The following is a 23,280-nucleotide window of genomic DNA, read 5'->3' on the forward strand; positions in this document are numbered from 1 at the left end:
TGGAAGATAAAAGGAGCACTGAAAGCAATACTACGTTTAATTACACTCTTCTTGTGTAAAGCTTGTGACAAAGCATTGAGCCCTCAGAGGTCTGCAGTGCTACCAACCAAAATCCCACACAGAACCAACACAACCCAGAGATGCAATGGCAATATGCCACCAGTGGGCAGCTGCACACCAAGCAGTATTTCAGATTCCCTGAACTGTCCAAACTCTTTTTGTTTAAACCCATCATTCACACCTTGGTGAATATGAGAAAGTGGCCTTATTTAGATGGCAAGTTACTGCCATTACAGCTTTACAGTGCAACTCATTAAAATTGGAAATCCGTCATGCCAGCTTGTAATGAGCTTCTGGATTTTTAAACCTGGAACTCAAATCATCAGACTTGTTCAAATAACAGGTATTTTGTCACAAAAGGATGTAACAGAATCAATGACCAGTGTTACACGTCAGATGGCTTGGCTGCTGTAACTACCCACACATACTGGTTACATACAGAATCCTCAGGGTACCATGAACACTTCTGGAAAAGATAGAGATGGCAATCTCAGAGCACAAAGCTTGAAAATACCAACTTTCAGACTATTCTGAATACTTCTGGATGGAAATACACCTAAAATTAACATCTATGGTTTCTCGCAATCCAATATGAATTAAAAAATACACTTTTTAAAGAGCTTCCTTACAAACGTGCACCAGCAGCCACCCCTATGAACAACGTGCTATGAATTTAGCACCAATATTTTAAGCATTTAGTGCCTGGATCTGTATGCTTGTATTCTTAGGAATCAAAATAATGGGATTTCAAATGAAAAATGACTGTGATCAAAATGGCTCCCTCAGGGTTATTTTTCAAGCCTCCTGCTTATTAAGGTATCTAAAGATAAAAGGCCTAAATCTTTGTTTTTGGAAATATTTCTAACAGAGCTAGCACTACGTTTGCTTTTTTTCCCCATGGAAAACAGTATTATTCTTTGAAAGCATGTTCAAGTAGTCTAACACGTACACAACCAATCGTAGTTCAAGTTGCCAAAAGCCTTTAGGTTTTATGAAATAGAGGAGAACTCCCCACCACCCTCTGAAGGGCAACTGAAGGCTAAATGCTGAAGAGAAGTCATTCTAACAGAGTTAAAAGAAAACCTCTTCTCTAACACCAAAACAAAAATTAAAGCCAAATCAACAAACAAAAGCCTATTACTGTATACAGACCATGGGAGTTTAAAGTCAGTTCTACTTCATTACAATCTAGAATGCGTGTGCTCATGCATGCAGTCTCCTTAATTCCAGCCCCTAAAGAAAATCAAAGCATCAAAGATATAAACAAGGGAAAAATAATTTACTGAATACTGTGATTTAACTATCTTCACTAGTTTGCTCATCACTGAAATAGAAATCTTGTTTGTTCTCCACTTCAAGTTCGCAGATCAACAACAGTCCATTATTTACTTCTTAATGTACAGCAACATATCTGATGCATTCACCCTGTAGTTATCACAGCATCCATTCCATAGAATGATGAGAAGTATTCAGGACAAGAATAATTTTAAGGATAAGATACCAAGTTCCAAGGAAAAATAATGACAAAATCCACAAAACTTGCAATAGCTTTGCATTTTTCAAGTTACATATAGTTACATAAACTTAAGGGTTGGAACATATTTCACACATAATGAAACATTGATGAGCATAAATAGAACAAAAGAAGCCTGATGAGTTTGCTGTTATTCTTGGCAACTTGAGTTACTTTACCTGAACAGCCAATTAATACAGACTTTTAGAACCTCATTAAATACTGCTTTTAATGAAAACTTCAAAGCACACAGTTGATGACATTTCTAATAATGCATATATTCACATGAACGTTGTCTGCAGTAACTCTGAAAGAAAGGGATAAACTCAAACATCACCCTAAAAACCATGCTTTCACAAAGCAACGGAAACGTTATGTATCTGCTTCAGCATCACTGCCCGCAAGGCTGCTGTCTGTGGATGGAGCACCATCTTCATTAATGCCCTCACCATTATTCTCCTTCTTATGGCCTTCATCATTTACATCCTCCTTGGCTGTATCATTAACTTTGGAAGGTTGGCTGCTCTCAGGGATTTTAACGCTACTCGTTGTGGAATCCGAATCAGACGTGGTTTGCTGTTCCTTTGCATCAGGATCCTCTAAAAACGATCCCCAGACCTTCAGCCTTTCTTCCCTTTCTCTTGCAGTCTCCTCCACCTATCAAAGACATGTTTAAACCTGTCACTCTGAAGCTGCACATGTAAAGTGAATACGTTAATACAGAGAAAGTTATGTGCACTTTATACCACAGTAACACCACAAGACTTCTGTAGGACCTGTAAACTAATTATCTGTGCATCCAGTGAATAATCCTCTATGTTTGCATCTCTAATCCACATTTTTTTAAGAACAAACAAGTCCTTTACCTTTTTTTTTTTTTTTTTTTTTTTTTCCAAATTGAATATTTAAGGATGTAGCAGTTTTTGTGCAGAAGCAAGATGGTACAAGGGAGGGGCATGAGGAAGGGGACGGGGAGGGGGATAACAAGTATTTGCTCACATTAATAGATACAGAATAAGAATTTCAGGAAGTAGAACTGTGAAAGACTACCTGATAATCTGTTACACCATCCCACGTTTCAGCACTGAGCTGACGGCCACCAAACCACCTCCCATTTAGAGTCAGTTTGCACAGATCAGCTTCTGTTGCTTCCTTAAATGACACAGAAGCGACGCCGTCAGGGTGCCTCTGTAAAGAGAAAAGCTTTGTTTAACAGTACTCTAAATACAGTGTATCTATTCTATCATCTTTTAGCTTGCCTTACAAAAAAAGTCAAGATATTGCTTGAAGAACTTCTGTGCAACTCTTAGCATTTAATCTCAACATATATCATCTTGTTTTTTAAAACAAGTTGCAAGATTTGCACATTTTGTTCTACTGCTTAAGACTCTATTTTTTTTTTTTCTTACACAGAGTAGAATTTTTGAACATAGCAAACAAATGTTTCAGCTAGTTTAGCTATAAAGGAATTTATTTATAAACTTTCAAACTTGTGGCATGCATCCAAGTTATCAGGAAAAGCTAGACTGTCAACTTCAATCAGCGTGGAGAAAAGTGATTACAAATTCATTTCTGAAACAGCTAATACTGAAAGATGAGGTCAACTTTTCACGAAATAAATCCATGAAAACATGACAGTGCTTCACTCACACTGCAATAATCCTATGTACTTCGTACATTTACACATTACATCAATTCTGCCAACGCAGCCATCTAGAAATACCTACATCAAATATGAGAACCTTCTTTACTTGACCAAACTTTTCACATTCTGTCCGTAGATCTTCCCTGATCTCATTTAGCACTAAGGGATCCTCCTGCAAGGATTAATTTAACACGGATTAATTTATGCAACTTTTGCATAACCACCAACAGAATTAATCTATCAATCTATTACATGTTCATAAATCAAACACTACACTTTATTTTCAAAGCCACTATAAGTTCACAGCTCTCATTTGAGTACAATTACTCAAAGTAAGCTTATTGATAAGGTTATTTTGTACTGGCTTCTTCACCCTTCACATAATTACTGTGGACTCTTCTTTTCATCCCAGAAAGAAATATTGGCAGCATACACTCTGTGAAAAAGACTGATTTGCAAAACTTATTCTTATCAATACCTCTGCATTTGGCTTTTTGGAAACAGCTCCCTGAATTTTAAGCAAATGCTTGTAACAAGCAGAATCCCACCCAAGTGGTAAGTTTCATTGGTTTCCCATTTACTTTGAAAAAACATGGCATGAAGTTCAGCATTAGCTATAACAGCATAATCTACAGGAGCAAATTGCTTCTTTGTACCTCAAAGTCCTTTGGGTGAAACATATTCCTGATAATAACGATGCGTTCGTGTCGCATTCGAGCTGCACCATCTTTCTTCTCAGGCCTCCAATCCAGCTGTCTAATGAAATGAAGCAACAGTAAGAAGATATTGTTGCGGCTCTCTTCAGTTTCTACAAGTATTTGTTGAAAAAAAATCATTAATTTGGCATTTCTTACAATACATCCAGAAAAACATTTTGACAAAGTTAAATTTTTCTTAAGGAAACGCAGTTAAGAATCCAATGTTACCATTTCTCCTACAAAGCAGTTAAGGGCTTAAGGTACTTAAACACCCACAGAGATGTAAGTTACTTTAAGAAAAAGATTCAAAGCACTTTTCTAAACAGAAAAAAAAACATAATATTTAATTCCTCCTTCATATCAACTCAGATTCAGAAACCACCCATCACCAATAAAAACATCAGTATCTTTTCTAACAGAAGACTTATTTTGTAAAAAAGGAAATCCACTTTTCCCCTTGGTAAAATTTTGGTGCTCATATTTATACAAACATGCAAGAATTCCTTGGGTCTCACAGAGAGATTGCTATGAGATGTATTTTGTTCCACAGCATATAGAGACTGTGACCCTGAATTGCACTGCTAGGTTTGTGTATCTTTTCTATGACTTTGCTTTCTGATAAAAATAAGCTTTTCTTCAAGAATTTGTATTTCGTATCCTACTACCAAAGGAAAAAAGAAAAATTTATTTGCAATTCTAAATCTCAGAATTTTATATTTAAGGGGAAAAAAAAAATCTTCAAATTGCTCCTTTTATCTGCTACGCGAGCTGAAGAAAACTTGGATTTCCAAAGCAAGTTGCTTTGAAAGTAAATTATGTTCCTCAACCCAAAAGGAGTATCGTCTGAAGTCAGTTCGTGTAAGACAGAATCAAAACAGCTGAATGAGTAAAGAACCCAAATTGTTTTTTCATCCAAATTGCTGTCAAATGCTGTTTTCATAGTTCTCCCCTCTCAACACTGGAGACAACTTAAAACAAGAGCTGCCAATGTAGCTGAGGCACAAACATTTCAAACTGCTTTTATTCTTAACTGGTCAGACGTCAAGGAGACTTTGCTCACTTTAACTGTGATAACATATACTGGCATTACTATTCAAAATGTTTAGTGGAATGCTGCTTACATTAAAATAAGAGTCCTATGCATTCAAAACCTTTTTCTTCTTTTTAATTCTCACCTTCTTTCAAAATGCAAAAAAACAATTATTAAAAGATAAGCCCAATGCATCCGTGTACGATTAAAAAAATGCAAAATGGCACCAACCATAAAGCTGTGGGAATCTACAGAGACATGTTAACACTTGCTGCTAGGAAAGCCAGCATCTCTCACCATCTGCAGTGAGTAAAACACCATACCAACAGTATATGTATGTAGAATTGTTACCTTATGAAGTAAGCTTAGGACCACAGAACTCACCCACTCTCACACTCTGGGAAAAAAAGAAGTCTTAACTCCCCTGAGATGTAATGTTTTCTTGTATAACTGAAAGAAACTTGGTTTCCTATGTATTATTTTAATTCGGTAGTCATGAAGCTTATAAAGTCAACAATTAACACAGAAACTCCTTCCCTTCAAATGTATGTCATTTGCACTGTTTCACTGCCAGGTGAACTTCTGCGCAACTCTTAGCATTTAATCTGAACAAAGCAACACTTTAATAGCGCTATGGATTCAAGCAGTAATTTACAGAAAGAAAAAAATAATACAAACTTCTGCTGTTGAGACAACTTCTTCTTGTAGTCTTTACATTTCTTCTTCTTCTTGCTTGCATCATACTCCCCCTTGAGTTGAAATTTTGCAACTTCAACATGCAATTTATAGCCTCTAATTTCGGCCTCATCCAGAAGCCTCAAAGCAAGTTGAACTGATTCTCTCTATGTGAAAACAGAAACAGAGCACAAGCTTAAAAATCACACTGCAAAGGCAATTAATCCAGTGAGATATAATTAAGAATGCTGTGCTAAGAATCAATTCCCTGATACTGAAAGCCATAATGCCAGACCTCTTCTTTAGTCTTAACTAAAAAAAGCCACCACTGAAACACACAGAACTGTGTATTTTAAATTAAAGTAAATCAAGTACTTCCTCACCAGTCGTAGCAGATGAATGCTCTGAAAAGCAACTGCTTATATTTCAATTAAGTGTCATTAAAACTACTCCCAACACTCGTGCAAACTGATGAAAGAAAGGGAAAAAAAAAAAAACAGGTGCTTGGCTTTCTGTATATATTGTAGCACTTCTCCAAGAACAGCTGACATTTAGGCTGTTCAGCCATTTGAAACGTTTTCCTAGAAGTTAATCACAGCAGACACTGTATTCAAACTTGTGCACTAAGCAGCTCTAACTACTCAATCATAGAGCTAGCCTGCAGATCACAAGGCAGCTGCTCAGTACTGCCTGGTGCTTCTTGCAGAGTTAAAGCAGACTGTAGTGGCATACACTAACTTTCCAAATGATTCACAGCTAAAAAACATGAAGGAAATATGACTGCAACCCAAACTTTTATAGATGAATATAGGGAACAAGAGCAGTTCTGAAATCCAGGTCTGAACTTAAAACAGTTCTCAGTTAAGGGCTGTAAATACACAGCTACACCACAGTCCTTTTCATCTCCTAGTTTTCGTTCCCAGCCACACGGACACAAGTTTTTCTAGTGGAACATGAAGAGGTTCCCTGTTTCACACCATAATCACTGACAACTGAGACAGCAATACTTCCGAGTATGTTCAGGTATTAATGGACATTTTCATTAGGGAGCTGGATAAGAGGAAAACAAATGAGATGCACGGACAGCGATTCCAGAACTACCCACATATCAGCACATACCCACAAACAGACATGTATGTTCTAACTTGTATACTTCAGATATTTCAAGAATCTTTTGAAATCAATTTGAAACTGTGGCCACAAGTACTTTCAGCAGGAAGGAATAGAGCATTTCAGTGCACCACTGACCTTTAGATAGCAGCAGAGGCCGTCTCCTTTGAGATTTCCTTCCTTATCTTTGTAAAGTTTGATTTTGTGCTCCTCTGTCTGAGGATCTCGCATAATGATCCCACCTTTCGACATGACTTGGACAAATTCATCTTTTGTAATGTCTGGTGGTAAACCTGTCAGGTACATTAAAATAGAAGGATTGAGTACATCTCACTCAACTTTCTGTTTTTTATTTTTAAATCTCACGAGTGAAGAAAAAACAGCGTTTCTTTAAAGGAAAGATAGGAAACTTGGCAAAACTTTACATACAAAATAATAAATCAATGCCTTTGGAATCAATATTTTTGCTATTACCTTACAAGCATTATTCCACTGACATTTTTATTTCTAAATAAATTGAGTATATCTGGGGGGTTGGACTCAATGATCTCTGGAGGTCCCTTCCAACCCCAACGATTCTGTGATACAGTGACATCTATGTGCTCCCTAATCTCTAGTATGTTCTTTTTATCCTATTCCTTGTGACTTTGGAGTTGTTTTTCTTACTAAAAACAATTAAAAAAAAAAGAATGAAAGAAAGAATGACAGTTTAGGGACTTGGCTGCTACATCTCACAGAATATCACATTTAAAAGATAAATGCACTTAGATTACTTTCCAAAAAATGCAATTGAAAAGGTCACAAAGGTATTATGAAGTCAGAAACAAGGTTAAGCAATTGCAAATGGCAGACTGAGCATAATATTAGAAGTCAGTGGGACAAACAGTTTTCCTTATAAGATTTATTTGCTTTGATCTAAATGTGGTAATACTTACCAGTCACATAAACATTTGTGTTTCTGTCTTCTTCAACATGAAACCATCCTAAAAAACAAAAAGAGGAAAACAACAGTTTGAATTCAGTCACACCAATATGTTAAACATGGAATCACATAATATATTTCTGATGTTCACGCTCCCTCAGATTTATAAGAGAGAAGGAGAAGCCCCAAACATACTTGAATTTTCTTTTTCACCTTATATACAGCCTTAGAGAGATACCTATCAAGCACCATGCTTGATTGAAATCACTTGCAAGAACTTCAGAATGACAGATACGTTTGCTTTTCGTGGTAATACCGAACAACTGTCAGTTTCCACTTAGTACTATGCAGGATTAAGCCTACAGAGACAGAAACTCTTCATCACTTACCCGGCTCAAGTTTCCGTTTTTCTGTTTTTTGTTTTGGTTCTGTTTGTTTTGGTCCCTTCTCGTTTGCTGATGGTTGTGATTCTGATGTCTTAGAACTCAGTGGTAGCTTGTTTTCAGTTGCTGTGCCAGAAGCAGATGAACTATCCGTTTCGTCTGCATTGAAGCCATAGTTAGCGTGATACGTAGCCAGGAAATCTTCTGTTATCTGAAATTAAATGAGAAAATTAAAACCCCAAATTCTAAGAATTACAAATTAACGTTTGGAAGTATTTTAGTGTTAACATTTTGGAAATTATCTTCTTAGTTGTGGTCATTTTTCAACCCATCACCGCAGAAAATAATGAGTCATCTTTGTAAAAAGCCACATGGACAGCAAGAACTGTGAATTCAGGTATTTCCTCAACCACATTCACCCATTAATGCACAGCACAAAGTTTTCAAACAAACATTTCGCAAGTTCTGCCTTTTTCAAGCAAAGCTTTCTGCTTTCAGCTTAAACTGGAATTGCTTCAAGGACAGAAAGCAAGCACTCCTTACCACACTGAAGAGATAAAGTGACACTGACAGTAAGCCAACAGCTTACCCAAAGATGATGGATGACCAACATTTGTAGGCATCTGTTTTTTCACAGAAACATTTACAGAGATGAAATATATTTGTGGTGACAGGCCATCAATATTGCACTTGAACAGAGCTGTATACTGACACACTGCTTATCAGGCTGTATATTCTACTTCACGTTCTGCTAATAGATGAATAATTAGCTTACTTTTTTCTAGAAAAAGACTCTAATTGTGTAAGATCAGCTAATGTCTATCTTTTAAAGACAGGGAACAAATGAACTACAAACGATACCAGTACTTTCAGCCAAGTAAATTTTAGAACTAGTCACTAGCAAAAACATGCAAAGAGATCAGCACAGAACCACGGAATGGCTTGAGTTAGAAGTGACCTCAAAGATGATCTAGCTCCAACTCTCCTGCCATGCACAGGGTTGCCAACCACTAAATCAGGCACTAGATCGGGTTGCCCTGGGCCCCAACCAACCAGGTTGGGACCAACCCAAGGATGGGGCATCTGCAACTTCTCTAAGCAGCCTGTGCTAGCACCTCACCCTCCTCCCAGATCCCAGTGAAAAATCTCTTTTTCAGTTAAAAACCATTCCCCCTCGTCCTGTCATTATCTACACATGCAGAAAGTTGATTTTTCTCCCGCTGAAAAGTTCCCTTCATGTACTGGCAGGCTGCTAACAGGTCTCCCCAGAGACTCCTGCAGGCTGAACGAGCCCGGCTCCCTCAACCTGTCTTCATAGTAGAGGTCCTCCAGCCCTCCGATCGTCCTCGTGTCTCCACATCTCTCCTGAGCTGGGGGTCCCAAACCTGGACACAGTACTTCTGACGGGGTCTCACGAGCACAGAGCAGAGGAGGACAATCAATCAGCTCCCTCACCCTGCTGCCACCCCTATTCTGATGTAGCCCAGGTTGCTGGTGGCCTTCTGGGCTGCAAGCACACACTGCTGGTTCCCGTTAAGTTTTTCATCTGCAGGGACCCCTCGACAGAGCTGCTCTCAAGGAATTCTCCTCACAGTCCATACATATACCTGGAATAGCCCCAGTACACTCAGAGATAATATATCACAGCTGATTTCATGAGCACCACTGCACAGTAAGGTACTTTCTGAAGGTACACACTGAAATGTTGTTTCCTGAGTCTTTGACCTGTACTGCACTTGCTTCATCTGTATTCAAATGGAACAAAACTCCACTCCAACAAGCTACTGTAACAGAGTGACACAATGGACAGCAGCAAGGGTCAGCAATGATAATGCACTCTCATACCTTCCACAGTGATTTGAAGCTCAATGTTTCAAGCCTTTATTTTTGACAAAAATACACTGAGTTGACAATAACAGGCTTGCCATGAATAATGCAAAATGCCACAGAGCTCCACATTACTTAGAAGTGTAGCATGACAGCTTCTGCACTGGCAGCACACCTCTGCTAGGAGCACCAGCAGCTGCTCTTACAGCATGGCATAACATAGTGTCAGTAACAAGGAGTACAATGATCACTAGAGGACAAAAAAAAAAAGTGTTCAAATAAGGGTTGCTTGTGTCAAATGCAACCTGAGCATTCTTAGTTTCACACTTGGTGAAATCCAGAGAATTAAAAAGCTGTTATGTTATTTGGTGAACAGCATTGCTCATTTTCATCAGAGAAGTTAGTGATAAAACCTCCAGCAACGAGCCACTTCTATCCAGCAATACCATTTCCAACTTTGGGGGACCCACATTCTTATGTAAAGCTAGATTTATTCTTAGTATATGACCTACTATGCACCAGACTGTCATGTTTTAGCAGTCAATATCAAAGATCATTTTTCCATTACATGTGATCACACTACTGCTTACACCATTACAACTATTTCACTTTTAAATATCTTCTTGCAAGCATAAACAAATTAAGTACAACATCTAAACATGCTCAAGAAGTGTTCAGATGTTGTACTAAGGGATGTGATTCAGTGGGGAGATGTTGGTGGTGGGTGGATGGCTGGACTGGATGACCTCGGAGCTCCTTTCCAGTCCTGGTGATTCTATGATTCTATACAGGTTTGGGGCTTCAGCCCAGTTCTGGGGGCAAACAGCAGGAATAAGAGATCAGTTCTACATCTATGCCCACTGTTGTACAGTTTGGGGCACTTAAGCTTATAAGAAAAGAAACACAATACTGCAGGACATGCTACCATATAATTAACTACTAATTACACTGAAGTGGAAAGGAATTAATTATCCAAATGAAGAACAGATACTTTAGGCTTACAGAAAACATCCCACATCTGTTTTTTCATAGGAAGCATGGACAGCTGATGAATTCAATAAAAGGCTTTGTGCTGTGTCCATCCATCAAAGGGTGGTACCTACTGATATAGTGCCACTGAAAGAAAAAAATCATTAAATAATAGAAGCAACTGCATCTTTCCAATTTTTTTCTGAGGAACTCTTTCAGCTAATATCGACTCCAGGCACTGCTTTGAAACACGTAGTAGTGAAGTCCCCAAAGTGGAGAAGCACTCACCATACTAGCCTACAGATCTTTAACCAAACAAAGTAACCTGAGACATGATAACATCTAGCTCACTGACCTACCTATAACACAGAGCTGCACTGGGATTATTTATTAACTTCTGCTGTGAACCATACTTATTAATGAATTTTTCTGTTCTTACATCATTTCTCCTGAAATTTGAGAGAAGGAACTCGTAAGCTAAGATATGCCTCACATCAGAAACCAGTATAGACCTTAATTCAGATTAGCAGAAGCTCAAGTTAAATATTCACAGCCATCAGCTGGATCAAGCTTCTCAAAGCACAATCAACCCCCCAATCTATAACATGAGATAAGAAAGGCATTTTAGGAAAGATTAACGCTCCTGAGAGAAAAAGACAGATAAAATACGTGAGAAAGAAGGAAAGAAACAGGAGCGAGGGGAGAAGAACTCTTTCAGAATGCACTGTGCTGACTGAATGCATCCCTCCCCAGGGAGCCAGGGATACCCACTTGTTTGCTGCTCCACTTTGGCAGCCCAGATTTTTTCACATGGTTTTAGCCCTCCGCAAGTCATGTGCAGCACGGACACACTGCTAGGTTTATACACACACAAGCATCATAATTGATTTCATTCTCACTCAGATTCACAAATTCATGGCCACAAACACAAACTGGCACAGCAGGTTTACAAAATACACATTATAAAGCAGTTCAATACTTGTAAGTGAAGTAGTTACCTCTCGCTGTTACAGAGGAACAACAGCATTCTACCTGCAGATCAGCAGACTGGCTGACCACATTAAACTGATATAATCTCTAAATTCATCAAATATTCTGAATATTTGAAAAAATATTTTTAAAAAAAAAAAAAAAAAAAAGGAAACTGTGATGTTTCTGCTCTGTACAAAATCTCTGTGGTCAAATATGCTTAATTTTCAAGTGCAAGATCTCAGGAAAGGGAAGATATTTTTACATTTGCATAGTTTTCAGATAATAATAAAAGAGAAAACGAATGCATTTCGTTATTTTTCATCTGAGCCTTTATAACGGCCATTCCACTGCTCCACTTCGACCAGCAAGACAAGGATTGCCGCAGATACCACAAGAATTGAAAGTAACACTAAATCAGAAGCATCAAAGGCCGCTCCATTCAGAGCCGCCGCCCCGCACGGCCACGGCAGGGGGACGCACCTTGGGGAACCAGGCCTTCTTCTCCCGGTCCCACTCGTAGGCGGCCCCGTCGGCAGGGTCCACGTAGGTGAAGGGGTCGGCCTCGCCCTCGCCGCCGCGCTCGGCCTCGTACTGCTGCTGGAGCTGCAGCTGCCGGTAGAACTCCTCGTTGCCATCCTCGCCGCTCATCCTGGCCCGGTCGGCGGGCCTCGGCGCTGAGAGAGAAGGCAGAACGGCCGCTCCGGGCCTACGTACCAGGGCCTACTCGCCCGCGCTGCCGACTGAGACGCTGCTCGCCCCGCCCCTCAGAGCGGCGGGGCCGGGAGCGCGCGGGGACCGCGGGCACGCGCGGGCGACAGAGGCGGGCACGCACCGCCCGCTCAGCCCCGCGCCGCCGGTGACCGACCCCGGGCCTTGCAGCGCGCAGGAGCGGAAGTAGCCCCCAGCCCGCGCGAGGAACTCCTTCCTTCATCTCAGCCAATGAGACGCGGGATGGCAGGTCACGAGGAGATCCGCGGAGCTAATGGGGAGGCAGCGTGGTCCTACCCTGGTCGGAGCGGCGGGCGCGCGCAGAAGAGGCGGGGTTTGGTTGTGGGGGCGGGCGGAGTGCAGCAGTAATGGCGTCTCAGGCGGTGCTTGAGCGGGACGGCGGCGTTCCCTAGAGCCGCTGTAGGGAGCAGCGGTGTCTGAGCAGGCCTGGCGTGGGAGCTGCGGCCGTTTTATTCACGGGATGAAATAAAGTCTGCCGTGGGTGAAGCGCCGTGGCACCTCGTGCCCTCGGCACCGCGGCCGACTTGAATCGATTCTCATAACGGGGCTTACCTTGGTGCCATCTACAGGTTTTCACTGCAATCTGGATAGATCTACACCAATAGCAAATTTACTTGCTAAGGGGTATATTTAGAGGTGTATATTTGGAGGGTGAAGAAGCCTGCTGCTTATGTTTCATTAAGCAGAGCTTAACCTGGAGCTGTAAAGTGCAGGCGTTGGGGCAGTGCAGGTGGGTTTGGTGGCAGTGTCACTGCTCTGTGGAAGCTGCAGGGCAGGCTGCCGGGTGACACAGTGGCAAAGCAGTCTTTTCACTCAGAAAAACGACGCTCTGTGCAGAAATGTTCTGGAAATGAGTATTCCATGGATAAATATATCCGTGCTGTCAGACAGACTGGAATGATAATAAAATCAAAGACACAATTCTGAGTGTCTGAAGCTCAGTAGGGATTGACCGACGTAGCTAACTGGCTGGTCAACAGACAGCCAGATAAAATTGCTTTGGATATAAATAGAGACTTTTAGTAACCTTTGGCTGTTACACAAAGAACACCCAGCCTAGTTAATGGCTTCTTTCATGCTTCAAGAATTTTCTCTTGGCAGGGCTATTCCGATAATCATCCAAAAGTTGTTGTATTATCGCTTATGATCTGACAGCTTAAGAGACATTTCTATCGGCTCTGAAATAGCTCATTTTTAGTGGGGTACATGGGAGGCTTGTTGTCAGCTGTGCTTACTTGAAAAATGAAATTGATCTAAATGTAGGTCAGATTACTGTCCTTTGTATGTTCCCGACACCAGTAAGATCAGAGCAGCCTGTATTGATGTTTGGGGGAAAAAATAATCAGTGAGTCAGCTGCTGAGGTTTGATGCCCACTCGCTCCTTTTCCACTCTTAGGCGGTAACATGAAGAGAAAGGTTTTAATAGGCCTAAGTATTTATTTGCAAGGTTTAAATTGGAATATATTTGGTAGCATGATAATCACAGTCTTAAATGCTCTAAGAGCTCTACAATTTAAGTCTTAGACCACTAATCTGATATTTGCAGAGTTTTTCACATTTACAGCCTGGGTAAATGTAGTGAACTCTGTGTCCACATGTTACAGATTTCCCAAGTGTTTTGCATTTCACTTTAACAAATGCTTGATCTGATGTCCTTGGACCAAAAAGCCAGAGTGCTAGTATATAAGCTCCTTTTTTTCCCTGCTTGAGTGCTTAACAGTAAACTCAAAAATTCAGATTCCTTCTTTTGGTGTGCAAGAGGTATCTTACAGATTGGCATGGCTGTGGCAGGAGGATTGGAGAGCACTTTCACTGTAGCTGTGCCTAAAACAAGTCATCCAAGCACTATTTTGGGGAGTGGGACATCCAAATTTAATCCTCACAAACTGCTAGAATTAAGAGCGTGCTTGCTTGCAGCAGGGTTATCCAGCTACCGAACATCAGTTCCTTCATGGTAAGTCTGGCCTGTATACTTCTGCTGCAGATATGAGGACAAACTACCTCAGAATCCTTTGCACTTCCCACAGAGAACACCATGCATGAAGGCAGCTACTGCAGAACAGCTGACATCCAGTAGCTTCTTACCTTGTCACTGCCATCTGTTCTCTTCATTTTAAGTAACAACCATACAGTAAGCCAGCTCAGGGAGCTAATTCAGCTGAAAACCAATAATTTTTCTTACTCTCTTTTTTTTTTTAAATTGAGACAGCCTCAATCACACTCTTGGAATAACTGAATTCATAGCTGCACAAGCACGGCTGCTGCAGCAGGAGAAGGATGAGCTGCAGGTTCTGGGGACAGAATGTCAGGAAATGACATTTTAAATGACAAAATATCTCAAAGCAAACAGTAAAAGGAGGCATTAGCATGTAATCTAGTTATGATCTTGTATCTGTGTTTGACTTTTCTAAGTGATAAAGGAAATCCTGATTCATCAGAACTGGATGTTGTTCCAGAGATACCACCTACTAAAAGTACCAAAACCTTGGCTTAATAAAGCATTCTGATATTTGTTAAAGCAGAACCAGCAGTTCACTAGCTGACAGGTAAACATGTAACACTTCATTTCTTAAGATGCTTTACTATGCCGTGTCAGGGAGGCGTTAAATACTGATTCATTACAGAGAGGTTATTCCTGTGTGCTTTCTATGGGGCTGGGGCCTGCAGCTCTGACACACAGGCTAGCGAGAGTGACTGTGAAAACGCTGCTGGATGTAGGTGTGCTAGAAATTAAATACTGCCTCCTGTGTTGACAGTGGAAATTCCTCAGAATAGTTCACCTTTCACTGAGGGGACCAGCCTTGGCAGAAGCCATAACTAAATACCAATTAGAGCCTGTACTTTTTTTTTTTTTAATTCTAAGTATCCTTGATTGAAATGTGCAAGTCCTGTAGCTGTGAGTAAATTTAGCCTCTTATTTAATTGCAGTATTCTTAGCAGAAACACATGACCATCAGTAGGCAGCCCGTATTTAACTGTAAAACAAAATGATGCTTTCTATGGAAACAAGAGGGCGAGCTATAAAGTGGTTACAGTTGCACAAAGTGACTTTAACAGTCAGTGCGGTTTGCTGGAGATGCACTCTGTTTTACAGCATCCATGCTTTGACATTCTTTTGTTAATTTTTTTTGTGGAAAATATCCTTCTGAAGCCAATCCAATATCTTACATTGAAAGCACAAATTGGAGCACTCATACTTGACCTGTTGCTAACAAAAACATTCTCTGTTACGTCTGAACCTGAAATCTGGCAATGTGTACATATAAAACAAACTGCAAAAAGGCAAACCCTAAAATAGTATTTACTTACCCAGTAAAACTCCGTATGAACAAGTCTTTTCAGTCTTGCCTTTCTGTATTTTGTACCTTTCTGCTACATATTATTTCATTGTGAGTATAAATAGTAAAATTCTAATTCTTCATGCCATTTTTTTGCTAAGTGACATCGAATATTTCTGTAAATAGTCATCCTTCCCCTATTCTTTTGTAGAATTACACCTGTACTACTTAGGGCTGAGAGAGCTGTTTTTCAGCACTGAGAAAATACACTGAAAGAAGCAACCCTTTCCCCTGAGCCCAGTTATGGCAACACAAAGATGTTTTATGGATATTTATATTGAATAAATAGATGCAATGAGAAATATCAGATCGTTCAGATAAAAATATTGTCCAATATATCACTGCAATTCAACATCTCATGAAGATTTGAAAGTATGGAATTAAAGCATAAGGTACATGGAGTACTTAAATTATGGCTTGAAAGATGTGCAGCATATAGTAAAAACATCAATTTGCTAGTACAGTGTGTGAGCAATAGATAGACCATCCAGCTGGAGGAGTCATTACACAAGCAAAAAGTATCTGCATGCAGAGCAAATGAAGTGGTGAATTAGGAAACAGTGATATTTAAGGCCTACTGTAGAGCAAGGATTTTGCAGTGGGAAATATGCTCTCAGACAGAGACAAACTGTGAGGTCCAGAAACATGTGGCAGATTATTTGCTAAAGGCTTTAATAAGCTAGAATCAAGAGTGGTGTAAGGAAGTGCAGTGTTTGTTGATCTTTCTTTTATTTAGAATTCTCTTTAGTAAGATCTAGGAAGAGAAAAGGAGGGTCTTAAATGTGTAGGCTTATTTACCCATCTGCATCTCACTGTGCAGTTCCACTAAATAGAATGAGAATGGGAGAATATCAACGCAATATGTACATACTCGTATGTACCTCAGTACCAAGGAATGTGTTCTGTTCAGACAAAGAGCAAAATTAACATCTCTGGAGTCTGCTTTCCCATAAATTGCATTTCTGTGCTGTTATGTTTCCATTTACTGCAGTGGTCCTATTGTGGCGTACAGTTGATACAATAAAATGGAGACAGCATTTGAATAATTAGTGCTTATCGCCTTGCAGCGAGTGATGTGAAGAGAGAAGTAAAACAAGGCCAGGCTTGATGGCATTAAAATGGGCTATCGTTAAACTGGTTTAAGAGGACTATAGAGGTTGTATTCCAACACCTTGGGATTTCTAGCGTGGTTTTATTATTCTGATGAGGGCAGTCAGAAGAGAGAGACTGCAAAGAGATTTTCTGCTTCATATAAAGAACTCAAATAACAGTGCGTGGATGGATGGATTTCCATCCTGGTGAAGGGCTGTGTGCAGCTGGAGGAGCATTATGTCTTGAGGGGTGAGGTAGCCTGTCAAATGAGACATGCAATTCAAACTTCTGTGACCAGGAGCACCGTTCCGTGTGATTCATACATTGCGGCCTCTCTTCAATAATGTAACGCATGTATTCTTTTTTTGAGATGGAATCCCTTACTTTATGCAGTGGAAAATCCATTGTGGTTTTTTTAACCACCAACTCCCACAGAACAAAATTTTGGTTCAGGGTACACAGCTTAATAAAAACAAGTGTCATTCAACACTTTTGTAAGGTGGGGTCAGTAGATTTGCTTTCCTGTTATTTCCTGACAAGCTGCTGAGCTTTTTGGGGATATAGAGGCTGCCCGTGATAGGCTATCACTGACTTGTGTTATCAGAACGAGTGGATGTGAGATGGGAAAGCTAATCTCATAAAAGCTAGTACAATGGAAAAATCCAGCCCTCCCTGCATGCTTAGAAATGTGCAGGTGGTTTAGAAATGGCCACTTGACCAAGCAATACACAGCAGTAGGGGAGGGTCTGTGGAGAGAAATGGTTATCCTGGCACTCATGCACTACGCTTTTGGGGGCTGTCAGCTCCAGTCTGGTCCCATGTGTGAACAGTTTCCTCCAGAAGAAATACTGCTTGTGCACTCAAGGCTGCTCTGGGAGACAGAGCAAAGTACGGCAGGTGGGGATGTCTGAGCAGTTAGCTTTGGAAGTGCACTGTGAATCCAAACTGCAACTCTTGATGTAAAATCACTGTAGCAGTGAAGAACAAAGCTCTTGTTGATGTGTTGACCCATAGATCGAATGGAATTTTACAAATTTGGTAAAGATGATTATCGCTGACCAGAACAATGACCTGCTGGTTCGTTTGATGTAGAGAGAGCATCCCTGTCACTGCAGTCAGCTCTGTAGTCAGAATTTCAAAGTCACTGGTGGAGCAAAGGGCAATGTGGATCTGGCAATAATGCTTTTTCTTTTTTATCACACCATGCTACAAGCTTTACCTTTCTCTCATCTTAGCTTATTTCCCAATGCATGTATCAATTTCCAGTATTTGGGACAAGAAAGGAAATGAACCAAACACCTGCCAGGCTGATGTTTAGATCAGTATGCATGCTTTAGATGCAGGTACTTGACAGAAGGGAGCTTCCAGTCACAAAAGAAAGAAAAAAATCACTGAGAACAAAGCAATCCCCATGGCCAGTTCTCACAGCAACGTTGCAGTCTCCCGTCCAGCACACGAACCTCAGCCAAGGGTGCGTGTTCATGCTTGGGCACGTGAGCAATTCCTCTGAGCTTACACTGAAAATTTCAGCTGCTTTAGCTTCTTCTCACACGCGCTTTGCTTTCTTTGTTGTGTGTTTTACAAATGTTAGGAACTCCTGATGAAAATCCTTTCAGAGGCAGAGCAAGACATGGCACCTCCTTCATGACACAGGCAGTAGTGACTTGACTGCAAACGCTCGTTTTCTGTCCTTCCCCACAAACAAACTACACACTTTCCTCTTCTTTTGTGATGCTGTAGTCTGTCAGCAGCGTAATGCTGATTTCTGAGCCGTGTGTGCTGCCTGTGACTGACAGAGCTCTGGGGGGTGAATTGCTGTGGGGAGCGCTGGGAGGCTTTGTGCGAAGCTTGGCCTTGCAGCACGAGACTTGCTTCTTAAAATGTTGGCGGAAACTTTTACTCAGCCAATAAAGAGCAAAAGGATTGACACAGGAATTGCTGAAGGCCAAGGCACGGGAAAAAATAGTAACTATCAGATGAAAGGTAGAAGCATCTACAGAAGCATGGTATGTAAAAGAGCGGTATAGGTAGAGGATGTGGTTGGGCAACCAGCAAAAGGCAAACAAAGCAACAAGCACCAGCACTGTTTTTGCAACTCTCTTGCGGGATTCAATCTACAAGAAAATAATGCATATCTGGTATTAATGGCAATTAATTACAGTTACTTAGTTGGTGCTGATTTTCAGAAGAGTTTAAATGCATTAGTGACCAAAAAAGCAAAACAGCAGAGGAAAAAAAGGGGAAAAAAAAAAAAAAAAAGGAAGAAAAAGAAGAAAAAAAGAAAATAAATATATTTTATTATTTTTAAAGGAAGTCTTTCCAGTGTGGAGCACATTCCCTTTCCGTTATAAAGCACATGGGAATCTTATCTAATGTAGGGTTTGAAAGCACAATGCTTGACGTGTCAGGTAACAAGGATGAGGTCTTACAGCTTAGAATTCAACATCATTAACTCCTGAGTTTTATAGGATCATAATAAAGCAAAGCAAACTCTATTTCTCGTTAGGAAGCCATGTACACTCACAATTGAGTTTATGAGTCATAAGCGTGTGCGTAAGCACACAGCTGAATTTGAATTGCTAATATGGGTTTATGGAGAATTTTACTCATCTGTTTGTGCATGCTATCAGGAAAAGGCTTTGCACTTAGGAATGAAGAGTTCAATCAGCGTGTTAGATTCCGGAAAAACGGACACTTTAGTGCTTGATCATAACTTACCTGCTTACGGGCATGACCGTGTTCTTCTGCTGGCATGTTGAATGTACTTTTGTATAAAGTTCTGGCGATAAGAAAATAATAGACAGAAATAACAGCCAGTGGCACAATGTAGAACACAAGGAAGCAAATCAAGGAATGCACTTCCTGCAGTATCTTCTCAGATACAGGATAGGGAGCACATGCCTCAAAAGTTACATTTTTCTCCGGATTGCTGAAAGAGTACAAATCTGAAAAAACAGCCTCGGGGATAGCAAATACCATGGAGACAATCCACACACAGCCAGCTTTACAGCAGGTCTTCAGGAGCGCGTCCGAGGTCTGCAGCTCCAGGGGCTTAACAATGGCTCTGTACCTAGAAGCAACCAACGCCGTTGTCAGAGTACAGTAGTAGTGCCAGCTCCGATCATGCACACTCACTGCAGATAACAGCATCTCTGTTTCGGCTGAAGAATCGTCTTGGAAATGGAACATGATGATTCAGATGGAAATGCAAAGGTTGATTTCGAATGTGTTATTTTAATGAGTTGGCTGGCAGAACTCGTCATCAAAGCCTTCCTTAGTAAAGGTGCCTTCTACTGTTCAGATTAGAATCAGTAAAAGGAATCCTCTGTCCTATTTTCACGATCATCTCTCCTATTTTCGTGGCACTGCACCGAAAGTTAAATGAGGGAACTAGTTTGAGAACCAGTTTATAAATACTTGAAACCAAGCACGTGTGCTGTTGTTCTCCTCGGTGTTCATAAGAAAGACCCCAGTGAGTGTAGTGATCTTACTCAAAGCAATGCTCAGGTGTTCATTCACATTTATAAAGCATGAGCAAATACTGCTGGTGATACACGGCCTGTGATTCAGCCACATGTGGACTGAGTCACACATTTGAGGAACTTTGGGTGAATCTACGGATGTGTGAAAGTCAGTGTGGAAAGGAAGACAGAAGACAGAAAGAGAAGACAGAAGACAGAGGGGGCCTTACAGGGGGCCAGCAGATGGCATGAAAGGAGATATGAAAAAGATCCAGAGAGCAAGACAGCATAGTTGTACCATTTTGCACAAGCTGAAGCTGATTTTCTCTTTCTCCTCTAGGCAAGTTTAAACAGAAAACTGCATGCTGGACTGTCATTTATCATATAAACATAATTTTTATTGAACTTAAGGTCTTTTAGCCTACTGGAACCTGATCATGTACAGGATTCATGTTCTGAACTAAGTAAGTTTTCCGTATAGTTATCCTGTGGAAACATTTGTGGAGTACTTTCACAACAGCTACTATGAAGAATCAAATATGGAAGTGAGGGCCCTGGTAATGGATACCAAGCTGACTTCGTGCGGGATTAAGACCTTGGAACTGTGATAGATAGTTCAGTGAAAACATCAGCTTGATATTCATCTAAATGTTAGGAACTGTTAGGAAAGCAATGGCAAGAAAAAAAGAGATATTGTGCAGTTCCCTGTATCTCTGGTTCAGGCAACTCATGGATACCGTTTGCTGTTCTGCACACCTTATCTCAGAAAAACATACTAAGGATGGAACATAAAATGGATGGCCTGGAGAGGACTGATAATGAGTTGTTGAGTCTTTCAGAACAAGAGTCGGGGCTATCAAGTGAAGCCACATTAAAAACAAAACAAAACAAAAACAAAAAGAGAGAATGAAAGGGTCAGTGCAAAGCATTGCTAAACAAGTTCAGGAAGACACTGAGCAAGGGCAAAGAAGAGACGTCCATTGAGGTTACAAAGCAGACAAACTACATCTGCTCTGGAGGTCATCTGAAGGCCTAGGGAATTGGTGCAGTGCTGTATCATCACCATGTTCTCACTCTCCCTGTCTTTTCTTGTCCTTGTATTCCACTGCTGGACTCTGAGTACTGGCCCACATGACCCTTAGTCTGTCCCAATACAGCCAGTGTTACGTTGGCTGATTTTGTTGTCAGAGCACAATAGCAGTAGCATTGCTTGGGATTTAATGTCTGCACACGTGAGCTACTTGCTGTTACATACAATACTCTACTGCTGGCACACAAAATGAGAATCTTTTCTTTGCTAATACTGAAATACTGAATACTTAATATTAACTGATAAAATAATCAGCTCGTGCTCATTGGACTGAAATCTCGTCATAGTATTGTTCGTTCAGAAAGGAGGTGCACTTTAAACAGATTATTCAGCATGTCCTGACACAAGTCATATGGGAGCACCGGTCCCTACCAACAGTGCTTCATTTGTAACCTGAATTTAACTTCAGAACATCTGTGCTGAAGTATGTAAAGGAAGAAATATAAAAGCTGTGAGCACACAGCAGAGAAAACACTTGAGTTGTGGCGTGTTATCTCACACTAAGCGCTCACCATGCTGAAAATTACTGTAGCATTGCTGTAGCCATGAAGTCAGGAGAGTCAGGAAAGTAGTTTGTCTCACAGTCTGCAGTGAGTTTCCTTCTGGCTTTCTGTGCCACACGTCAGACCTTTCAGCTGTAAGAGTTTAGAGCCTCACTGACTGCAGACAGTAAGACAAAGGATTTCCACTCCATTTTTTCAGATCAGTTTTTCATTTTCATTGACTACTTTAGAGCACCACTAGATAGCACCAATATACAGTCTTTTCCCTGCCTTAAACAATTTACTTCTTCCGTGCAACAGAGAAAAAAAAATCATACTGTACTTCAAGCTAATAAAAGGTCAGAAGACTTATGGACTTTTTCTCACTTCACTCCATTAAAAAGAACTGCTCCAATTTTTCTAACACATTTTTTAAGTTAAATGGGAGAGTCACAATATGCCACTTAATACTGAGCAAAACAATCATTTCTGCTCTTTTATTCATTCCTAACTTCACACCTGAGGCAAATCAGATGCATCAGACCCACCTGTCAGCACTGAGAACAGTCAGTGTGAACACTGACACTCCAACTGATGTTAACTGGATGAAAGACAGCAGCTTGCACCCGATTCTCCCGAAGATCCAGGTATCCACAATGTACCGCGTTGCATCTACAGGCACGCAAGTTAATAAAAGCAGCAGGTCTCCAAATGCCAAGCTGGTGATGAAGATATTTGGAACCGTCTGCATTGATTTAATCTTGAAAAAGACTTTGATGAGTATAGCATTTCCAAGGAGACCCACTGAAATGATCACAGCATATGTAACATAAATTGTGCACAGTATTTCTAATCCTGGAAAGGAATCTTCGGTCCATTTTTCATTTGTTGTTTCATTCTCTATGATTGATTTCAGTTCTGTACCATTTGTAGCTGCACACAATGTCTGATTAGGTGGATGCAAGTATACTTGAGACATTTCTTTAACCATCTCTTCTTCTCAGGCTGGACTTAATTTGAACAAAAAATTGTCTAATATTTAGCTTGCAGCATATCAGCAAAGTCAGCACAAAGGTAGAGGTTAGTGCCTGAAGTGAAGATTCCCATTGCACGTTAACTACCTTCATCCCCTTCTGGGTCTCCAAACGTGCCTAGGATAAATGCACACAGATCTTCTTCTGAACTGTGTAGGAGGTGGAGAATTTTTTTATTGGCTTTTCAGCTAGTGAAGCAGGGAGGGAGGAGGAAAGAAGAGTAAGAGGGTTTCTTTAAAGATCCCAGCAG

General features: G+C 40.5%; 2 protein-coding genes across 2 annotated transcripts; both read right to left on the reverse strand.

Moving 5' to 3' along the window:
- Positions 1-1,945: 1,945 nt before the first annotated feature.
- Positions 1,946-12,452, reverse strand: HTATSF1 (HIV-1 Tat specific factor 1; the record flags this gene model as incomplete). Its single annotated transcript, XM_079541835.1, has 9 exons — positions 1,946-2,230; positions 2,624-2,761; positions 3,301-3,390; positions 3,875-3,970; positions 5,621-5,788; positions 6,870-7,024; positions 7,667-7,714; positions 8,043-8,247; positions 12,285-12,452. 9 exons carry the CDS (start codon positions 12,450-12,452, stop codon positions 1,946-1,948), a joined length of 1,353 nt encoding a protein of 450 aa, XP_079397961.1.
- A 6,217-nt stretch (positions 12,453-18,669) lies between these two features.
- Positions 18,670-22,975, reverse strand: BRS3 (bombesin receptor subtype 3; the record flags this gene model as incomplete). Its single annotated transcript, XM_079541873.1, has 3 exons — positions 18,670-19,077; positions 19,682-20,033; positions 22,545-22,975. 3 exons carry the CDS (start codon positions 22,973-22,975, stop codon positions 18,670-18,672), a joined length of 1,191 nt encoding a protein of 396 aa, XP_079397999.1.
- Positions 22,976-23,280: the final 305 nt, after the last annotated feature.

This window comes from Tetrao urogallus, assembly GCF_951394365.1.
Source record: "Tetrao urogallus genome assembly, chromosome: 13".
In the NCBI taxonomy this organism is placed as follows: Eukaryota; Metazoa; Chordata; class Aves; order Galliformes; family Phasianidae; genus Tetrao; species Tetrao urogallus.